The sequence below is a fragment of the Eulemur rufifrons genome, chromosome 29 (genome assembly GCF_041146395.1).
Source record: "Eulemur rufifrons isolate Redbay chromosome 29, OSU_ERuf_1, whole genome shotgun sequence".
Classification (NCBI taxonomy): domain Eukaryota; kingdom Metazoa; phylum Chordata; class Mammalia; order Primates; family Lemuridae; genus Eulemur; species Eulemur rufifrons.
Genome location: NC_091011.1, coordinates 34,901,021 through 34,911,307, shown reverse-complemented (window position 1 = coordinate 34,911,307; position 10,287 = coordinate 34,901,021). Strand labels below are relative to the sequence as shown.

The 10,287-nt window shown below is 38.3% G+C and overlaps 1 protein-coding gene across 1 annotated transcript in view; it reads right to left on the bottom strand.

Moving 5' to 3' along the window:
- Window positions 1-473: 473 nt before the first annotated feature.
- Window positions 474-10,287, bottom strand: part of ANKMY2 (ankyrin repeat and MYND domain containing 2) — a 42,501-nt gene continuing 32,687 nt past the window's right edge. Inside the window, exons 7-10 of the mRNA XM_069461502.1 lie at window positions 10,023-10,158; window positions 5,187-5,315; window positions 3,261-3,390; window positions 474-1,823 (exon numbers count right to left, since the gene is read on the bottom strand). Of these exons, the coding sequence (XP_069317603.1) occupies window positions 1,639-1,823; window positions 3,261-3,390; window positions 5,187-5,315; window positions 10,023-10,158 (580 nt within the window). The 3' untranslated portion in view covers window positions 474-1,638. The remainder of the gene's footprint in view (window positions 1,824-3,260; window positions 3,391-5,186; window positions 5,316-10,022; window positions 10,159-10,287) is intronic.

Sequence of the window (10,287 nt, the reverse complement as noted above, 5' to 3'; positions counted from 1 at the left end):
GAGGGCTCTTTTATTACCCAAAGATAAGTGTTCATCAGTGTATAGATGAGGTACTTTGATGATTTTATTTTGCCGAGGGAGGTAGATCATGATTGACAACCTCAGACTAAATCTGCCTGCTGAATTCCTACCCAGTTAACACTGAACATTGAACTTCCTCACATGAAGTCACCCTGAGCAGCGTGATATAGGGCGTGTGAGGAGGGGTGTCCACTGGCACCGGGAGAAAAGTAATGGAGCATAAGGAAGATGAGAATCAACACGATACCAGAATTTCATCAGCAAAGTGAGGTGAGAATTCTAATCATTTTGATCTGCAATTATATATATTAAAATAATTATTACTTTGTTCTCCAGTATTTGCGAAGTTCCCTACTGTTTAAGTTCTCTAATATTTCTCTAACATTTGCCACCCGCAACAACAATAAATTATGAAACAAGATGAGTTATATATATTCATAGGCATGATTTATTTTAAAATCAACACAAGAAACCTTGCAATGCAGCACTATCTTCAGACGTCACAGTCTAGCTCTGTTTACGTATCACATACGCTAAACACTGATGCCAGGACATTCTCTAAATGACAGTTATAGATCAGTGTCTGGACAGGAAGAGTCCCATGAAAAGCTTACAGGAAGATAAAAGTCAGCCTTTCAGGTGGAGTATGGCACATGAATTAGTTTTACAGTAATTGTGTACACAGTATGTTTAGCCATTATTTAATCAAACATTTCAGGAAGTTATCTTTTTTTTTTAATGTGCATGCTGAGATAAGCCCAGATATGCCTTAGTTCAGCGGTCCCCAACCTTTTTGGCACCAGGGACCATTTTCATGGAAGACTATATTTCCACGGACTGGGATGGGGAGGGGTGGTTTCAGGATGATTCAAGCACAGTACTTTTATTGTGCACTTTATTTCTATTATTACATTGCAATATAAAATGAAATAATTATACAACTCACCATAGGTTGGGGACCCCTGCCTTAGTTCCTTCTGAGGGATTGGACATTTCTGAAGGTGCAAATACAAACATCACTGTGGGAACTACACAAAGTTCAAACTGCTCAAGATCATTGCTATATAAAACTACAATTAGCTGAACTATGGCAGAGATCCTTTAACATATAGCTTTTCTTCATTTCACTGCATCTTAATAAGCAGAACTTCACTATTTCAAATGCTATTTATATGTATTTTATTTACATATAAGTTATGATTTTCCTATCTACCCATCTCTGTGGCTATAAAATTTTTCTTTCCTGAAAAATCTCTCTTCCCTACCTGTTCTGCTTGTCCCTTTGTTCCCTAAAGCTTATATTTCTCCTTTAAGGGGATTTGTTTTCCTTTGAGAACATTTGCTGGGGAGCCAGCCTCAGAAAGGGAATAGAAATATTTTTCCCGTATTTTGAAAGAGACAAATTTTCATAGGAATATCTGTTCAGTTACAGAACAGAAATCAATAGGAAATTAGGGCATAGTAGACAGAGCTTTGCCTGTGAACATCTATTCTACGAAACATGGAATCCTGCCATGGTGTCATGCAGGTATCACGAGGCAATGAGGATACATTCACATGAGTTTTCCAGCTACCTGCCAGGGTGAGGACCATCCATGCTGGCACGTGCTATGGTTTTTATTCCTCAGACACCTGCGGACCTGCGGGAGCATCCTGTAAGCCTTCCAACCCGGCCTCACTTTGAAGACATTCTTTCTCTTCTCCCACAGCATCTTTAGGATTGGAATCCTCTCGGGAGACACCCGTTTCAGCCTCTGGCTGCTCTTCATTAACACAATTAGAATTGACATCGAGTTTGACATCTGATTAAAAAAACAAAAAGTTATTTTGTTCCTACCATGTGGCGGACACTCTTGTAAATGCTTCACATGTATGAATCTATTTAATCCTCATCAACTACATAGAGGTACGTTATTATGTCTACTGTCATTACTTTTGGTATTTTATAAATGGGGAAACTGAGAAGACAGGGGTTTGGTAACTTGCTCCAAGCTTCACAGCTAGCAAAACAGCAGAGCCAGCATTTGAAGTCAGGTCTCTGCTTCCAAAGCCGGTCTCCAAATCAGGACTGTTTTGGGGATTTGACAAAACCTTCATTCAAACACAGCTTTCCTAGTACTTAGCTTGATGTCCTTGGGTAGGTAATTGCCTATCTGTGGTTGCTTCCCTTATCTATAAAATAGGGGTAATAAAGGCTACCCCACATTTTTGAAGAAGAAAGGGGTCTGCAACATTTAGAATAGTGTGGGCCACGTGGCTCATGCTTTACAGCTGGAAGTGCCCATCCTACGAGCAATCTTCATCTCCCACAGTGGTTCGTTAGTACATGAACAGTTGTCATTCTCTGTCCTCAGCATATAGAATAGAAAAGTTTGGTCCAGAAAACAGGAGGAGGCATGGCAATCAGAAAGCCTGACTATTCTCTTAATGACAAATGGTTTAATTTTGATTTAAAATATAATCATCTCATCCCACTAAGCATGTTTCTCAACCAAGTGGAAAAGGAGACATGGCCCTTTGAGGGGTGCAGGCGGAAGTGCCTAGTATCAGAGCCATCCAGGTAAATTTTTCAATCTATGTACACTTCCCTAGAACATATGATACATGTTCTGGGGTGGGTGTGGGGGTGGGTGTGGTTCTTCTCTCCAACGTGAGAATCAGGAGGAAGCCACTCACTATTTCTGATGAAAATGAGTCACATAACCTCACAAGGAATGGAGAGAAAAATATGAAACACTGTTCTGATACTTGCCGAAATTACAATTTAATCTGTAATTTACAAGTATATTCTGTAATTTCACATGCAGTTTTGAAATTTAATTAAGAAATTTAAAGGCTTCCGACCTTAAAATCTTCTGGTAGTCATTAGGGGGAATTTAATTATTTCCCTATTCAAAGACCTTAAAATCCTTCATGAGCAGAATACAAATGAATACCCATTAAGAGTCTCATTGTTCCAGGGCAGTCTCCTGAGTTAGAATGTAGAATGTGCAATAAACTACATGCCTCAGAATTCTATGTCTCTGTTTTCCAGTGATGTCTAGGCTGGCTATATCCTATGCATTATCCCAAGGACTCAAAAAAGGGACACCTTGGAGCTTAAGAATAATCCTTATGTTGGTTTCCCCGATCTCTCGTGATTCCCAGAGAAGACTCAGTTCCGGTGTGCCCTGTGTTAGTACTATCTAGCATTCCTTTCTCTGCTAAGAAGCACAATGAGCTCAGGTTTTATTACGTACTGTTCTCCTCTTGACTCTTTTCTTTGGCAGCTTCCAATTGTTGCTTCTCATAAATGTCCTTCAGATTCTTACAGATTTTCTTATGCGCAAACCAGTGTGTTTTCTGGCAGGTTTGATCGCAATATATTACCTGAAAGCAATTGTAGGTTTATTTTCATTTCAAGAGCTCTGATTGCATGATTTCCCAACTACAACATTAAACCAAGAGCTATGCTGTAAAAATGTTCATTTTTCTATACCCTATTTTAAAACCATGATGTGTGGCTGTATATTGATTTAAATTTGTACTTCCTAATTTACACTTTCAAACTATAATGGCTATATAACAAACTGCCTACCAAAAACTCTAACAAATAGCTTACTATAAACCCTCTATGTGACAGAATTGGTATAGCATAATGACAAAGAAGATACAGCTGTTGTCCCAGAGGAACCTAGCATCAAGACAGAGCAGGATTAGGCAGAAAGGAGGGAGGCAGGCACCTACCAACATGATTTATAACACAGCACAGGATGTCAGAGCGATGGGAGCACAGAGCAAACAGTGACTCACTCTAGCTGGGGGCATCAGCGTAGACAGAGAAATGGGAAAGAAGCTTTCCAAGTGGAGGGAATATCTTGTACAAAAATGCACAAGGGAAGTGAATGATATGTTCAAGAACAACAAGATGTTTTTGTAAATGAGCTTATATTTTTGCAAGTGAGAGAGGCAAAGAGATGGGAATGAACCTTATTAAATACTTATTATATGCCAAGCACTGTGCTAGGCCCTTCCACGTAGATGATGTCACAGATTGTATTATTGGCCCCAATTCATCCCTGCATTCATACACTTTCCCATGTGATTTCAGTTCTTTGCACTAAAGAGGAAGAGACTTGACTTTGGATTTGGCCATGTGATTTGTTTCGACCGACAGCATGGCAACATGGCAATTTCAAGGCTAGCCCTGAAGACGCTTCGTTTGTTTCTACTTGCCCATTTGTTTCTCTGCATTGCCATGAAAACATGCTCAGTCTCGCCTTCTGGTGCAAGGAGAATGAGAGACACAAGGAGCTCGATTGCCCCAGCCGAGGCCAGCCAACCACAAACGTGGGAGGAAGACTAAATGATTATTTTTGTCAGCACTGAGTTTTAAAGTGTTTTTATAAGTGTCAATAGTTAACCAATATAGATAGTTTAACTTAATTCTCACAACTCTGGCTTCATTACACATAAGGAAACTGAGGTTCACACAAGTAAGCAATGAAAGATGAAGCTGGAGAAATAGGTTATGGCAGATTTTAATGGGTTTCATAAAATATGCTGAAGGATTTCAACCTTAAAGTCAACAGGAAATTGCTGTTACCTATGGGGTTAAGTAAACGTATAGACGTACGCGTGCAATATCTGGATGTGAGAAAAACACGATCAGATATGTGCTTTACAAAGATAATTCTGGCAAAAATGGGCAGTGTAGTCCACAGGGATTAAAGACTGGTGACACTCAGAAGGAAGTTGTAGTTTCACAAGAGTTGATGAAAAGATTGTCATTAAAGTCAACATCGGAATAGTTAAGACTGTATATTCATGAATTGTTCTATTCTAGGTTTTCATATCTGCACTAGCCTCAGTTTCCTTTCCCCATAGATAATCTTTCTCTTATTTTCTCACATTCATTCATTCACATCCTTTCCTTCCATGAGGTGGACAACATTGAAGCTGAGGAAGACTGGTGGTTTGGCAGAAGATAGAAACAACACAGAACTACGTTCATGTTATAATTCTCTCCCCAAACTACTTAAGTATTAGATGCAATATTTTCATGTACTAGAATTTATCAAAAAACTAATGTCAACTGTCATAGTTATAGAATATTAAAACTCAGTCATCAGCTTGGCTGCAATCTAAACCAGAAGTCAGTGAACTTGAAAGAACTCCATTCTTACCATTTTGCATACTGAGCATCTTTTACTTGCTCCCTTTTCTCCGCAGGTAGTGCAGAATTCAACATCCATAAAACCCACCTGACCAGTGATGGCCTGGGTAAGTACGGAGAACGCAGTGGGATCAGAACCCTAGAAGAGGAGGAAAAGAAACCCTGAAATCACCATGGAAAGACTACAGAAATGTCACCCCATGAATAATGCTATCTCACAATGTTGACATAAAAGGGAAGACACAGACTTTATGACAAAATGACAAATATCCTTTCAAGTATAACGTTTTCTATACAAAGCATGTAAGAAGTAAGTAATAGATCTCAATAATTAAACAGAAAAAACATGTCTCTACTTTAGAATAAAAGTTGTTTTTCAATTAGGATAATTCAGTAAGCCCACAGTGATTTAGATATAGGATAATGAACTCAAAGTGAATTTTCTTTTGAGAACTGACATCAAGATAATATTCTGTATGACAATTATAGGGCACATCGCAAATATTTAACTATTGTAATTCTTAAAGTTTGGTACAATGTAAGTATTTTAAAAACTTAATATATTTAAAATTATTTACTTGTTGTTGGTCTGCAATTCAAATAGTTATTACCTTTATCATTGGACCATTCCAAACTCTTTAAGAAACATACATGTGATTACATCAAAGTATTAAGAAAAACCTAAAGTGTGAAACTTATTACTAGAGGGCTCTGGAAAGTTAGAAAGCATCGTTAAAGAGGATTTATGAAATATTTTTGTTTGTTTTGTTTTGTTTTGTTTTGAGACAGAGTCTCACTCTGTCAGCCAGCTAGAATGCGGTGGCGTCATCATAGCTCACTGCAACCTCAAACTCCTGGGCTCAAGCGATCCTCCTGCCTCAGCCTCCAGAGCAGCTGGGATTACAGGTGTGCACCACCACACCCAGAAGATTTTTTTCTGTTTTTAGTAGGGATTGGATCTTGCTCTTGCTCAGGCTGGTCTTGAACTCCTGACCTATGAAATTTTTTTACAACAAAAATCATAAGGGTAAATATTTATTGGTTGGAGATAATGCTATTAAAATCTATCTTAAGTAAGCAAAAATAATTACAGGGCATCTATTATTCTTACCTACACCTAATAGTTCTGTGTTCTGCATTTTTCATATGTTTATTTCTTCCCAACCAGGATTTTGCCACTTTTCATAATTTTCTTTTCCAGTTGAATATTTGCTTTTTCTTTCTGAGAATATTTGTCTTTATATTATTTTACAAGCCATACATAATAGATCTTTAAAAATATCACCTGGGAACAATTTCTAGCACTGTTCTGTATACTCAAGATAGTCAAAGGAAATATTCAAAAGATTCAAGAAGCATTTTTAACTTAGCACTCATTTTGAAATTATCATATTCTTTCTGAATACAAATAATGATGGTTGGGTTTGTTTTTATGTGAAAATGCTGAGATTTCTCTTTTGGAATGAAAAATGATGAGAAAAAAGTAGGTAAAATGAAGCTTCAGATATTAGATACTGAAGTTAATAATTTCATCAGGAGTAAAGGTCTATGGCAGTGCTCAATGCTGGAGGAGCTCATCACAGAACCTGCTAAAAATTAGATCCATCCCACTACCCCATACCTTCCAAATCAGAATGTTTAAGGGTGTGGTCTAGGTACCAGCATTATTACCAACCACCCAGTTAATTGTAAGACGTACTGAAAGTTTGAGAATTACTGGTACTTAATATTGTACTGAATGTTTATAAATCTATATAATTCTTTAGTCTCAAAGGTAGAATACTGGATCAGATAACAGTGTGGTGCACAAATCAACAGAGTATGATGTATTCAACAGACATTGCGACAATTATGTTTTCATGTTCAAATATTTTTTCACAAAACTGCCTGAGACATGTTCAAAATCTCCCGCAAAATAGGACATTTGTGGGAGCCTTGGCACACGTTAACATTCTCACAGATGTAACTGAAGTTAAAACTGAAGGCTATTTTGCTAAGAGTATGGCTGTTCTTGTGAACTAACACTTCCGGAAAAAAGTAACGGTGGTACAGATGAGTGACCATGTAGAATCTTTCCTGTCACTGTTGTGTGACAAGCACTTTCTTGTTATACAGAATTTTCTCATCTACTTTGTTAAATATAAATCTTTCTAGGTGCCAGAGCTCCTCCCATGGAAAGAGATTCAGCCTAAAAACAAACAGGATGCTTTATTCAATGTAGGCTATCAAATCAAGAGATAGTAGCTAGCCTCCCAGAAGTTAAAATACACAGTGTTGATGGATGAAGCCAAACATCTTTAACAGTATAATCTGCTATAATGCTGGAGCAATATTTTTAAACTTAGCCATGCCTCACACTTTCTGTGGAGCTTTGGGACAGGCAGAAGGCAGAATTCCACAAAGCAGAGAGAATCAAAACCTGAGCAAGAGGCCCCAGGCATCAGCACTGTCAGAAAGCAACATGGGAGATCCTCCTGGCAGGCAGCCCTGAGAACCATTGTGTTCTGGGAAAAGGGCAGCTTCATTTCAGAGGCTTCCAAACTTGCAGTGTATATGACGAAACCCTTTAGGCAGTAAACAGTGGCAATCTGGATACCCATAACCGCAAGCATTTGAGATAAATAAAGTTTTCCAGAAAGTAGAATATATAACTCTTTTTTTTTTTTTTTTTTTTTTTTGTTGAGACAGAGTCTCACTTTGTTGCCCAGGCTAGAGTGAGTGCCGTGGCGTCAGCTTAGCTCACAGCAACCTCAAACTCCTGGGCTTAAGCGATCCTACTGCCTCAGCCTCCCGAGTAGCTGGGACTACAGGCATGCGCCACTATGCCCGGCTAATTTTTTCTATATAGATTTTTAGGTGTCCATATAATGTCTTTCTATTTTTAGTAGAGACGGGGTCTCGCTCAGGCTGGTCTCGAACTCCTGACCTTGAGCAATCCACCCGCCTCGGCCTCCCAGAGTGCTAGGATTACAGGCGTGAGCCACCGCGCCCGGCCTATAACTCTTAAAGAACAAAAGTTTTTTAAAAGACAATTCTTTCTAAAATGCATTAGCTACTATATTACAAACCTTTTCTTGACTCAGATCACTAGGATAAATATTCATCATTATACTTTATAAACTCTAATTACATTATTCTGTCAGCCGGGGCCAAGATGATTTGTTGACCCCTACACTGACCTGCTTTGACTTTTTTTTTTTTTTAAGTATTCTTGGCTATTTTTAGTTTTTCCATTTTCTTGCATGAAAGTAAAACATCAGCTACCACTCGTCAGTGCTGGAAATCCCTCAGAACAGGTACTGCTAGTTGCTTCTCTGACACTGCTTCCCCCAGCTGCCTCACTAACAGGAGCATAATTTTGTTCAGAGCAAGACTGTTTAGATGAGCCAAAAATAGTCCTGCACAACTAAGCATCATCATGTGACACAGGCAGAGGGTTTCTGGGAAAGCTTTTTTCCAGACATAGACCCTTTGCTCTTCCTGCCTGGATAGGAATGTGAGCCTGGAGGAAAAGCGTCAAATGCCTTGCAACCATGAGGTCAAAAGTATGTGTATGATATGAGAACCTACACGGTTAAGGAATTTTGGATGGAAAGACGGGAAAGTGTTTGAGTGTCCCATGCATTTTTGAGCCACTATGTCAGACCTGGTATGCCTCCCTTTGGGCGTCTGAGTATGTGTAAATACATAAACCCTTATCTATTTAATTCATATTTGATACGTACTGGCAAGACACATTTGTAATTGATAAATCACCCTTATAATCTGCTAAGTTTAATCTTCCAAAAGCTTAAATACCAAATAGCTGCCAAGTATACTAAAATATAAGAGTGAAAAATCTCTGTGTGAAAGTATGGGGAGCTCTCATGAATAAATGAATGCATGAACTTGATGAGATGGTCTTGTCTACTCAGGTCTTTATTTCACGGTTCAGAATAGGTGAAGTCTTAATGTATAAAGTAATACCTGGAACTCACTTCTAGCCCTGATTTTCCACACAGAATGATATCACACGTAGGGAAGGCACAGAGAAGGGCATTAACGTTGCCAGAGGAGAGAGGAAGCCATGGATGAGACTGGTCTCAGGATGAATTTCTTATCTGATAGATAAAGGCTGATAAAGGATTTGATTGAAACGTAAAAAAGCATAAATGGGTATAGATAAAGCGAACAGAAACTTATTCAAAATAGAAAAAGCAGGGAGTGTCTTATTAAATGTTACTTAATACATGTCAAAAGGGTAGTAAGTAATTTAACAAAGTGCACTTCCCATAGCTGGGAAGTATAAATGGATTTCTTTTTTAAGTATGGAAAATTTCTAATCAGAAGCATTAAGGTGGATTTTAGGAAGCTGGACATACTCTGAGATAGTTATGGGGAATCACCGTGAGCCTTCCCATGGCTCATCCAGCTACATCCCCACTGCCTGGACACATCACCCTAGATGATCAATTGTACCTTCATCTAGCACAAGACTCTGCACTGGTAATTCACATAGCCACAGGTAGATGTGTGTGCCTGTATTACATAGGTGATGTGTACCCACTTTTACAGCTTTCATAGAGGTATTTAAAATGTCAATTTCTACTATAATCACCTAGAATGCATTCCAACATAGGGAAATACTGTTTAAACTATGAACTATAATAATGTAAGAAGAGGATCATGAGATGGGAAATGGATAAACAGAAACCGATTTAACAAACAAACTTATCTCCATCTTTGTTCCTGAAAATTTTCTGAAATAATAAAAATAAATATTAAAGAGAACTTGCCTTTAACAATACAATATGTGGTTTTAATTAGGTCTTACTAACAGAGTCAACTTAGTTAAGAAGAGTCTTACAATTTCAACAGGAGCGATGCTTCGAACCAGCTGCTGGAGTAGTGTGGCTTCACAGTAAGGAAATTTTCGGATACTTTCTCTAATGATCTTTTCTTGATAGACTGGAAAGCCATCAGAAGGTCGACCTTTCAACAAGCTGAAAGATATATTTTTGATGAGTAATTGGAGTTGAATCACTAAGCATTCCCTCCTAGCTGAACCCAATAGCTTTTAGTAGCTTCTTTTAGTTACTTAAGATTTTCATTGTCTCTTTAAATCATGAGGA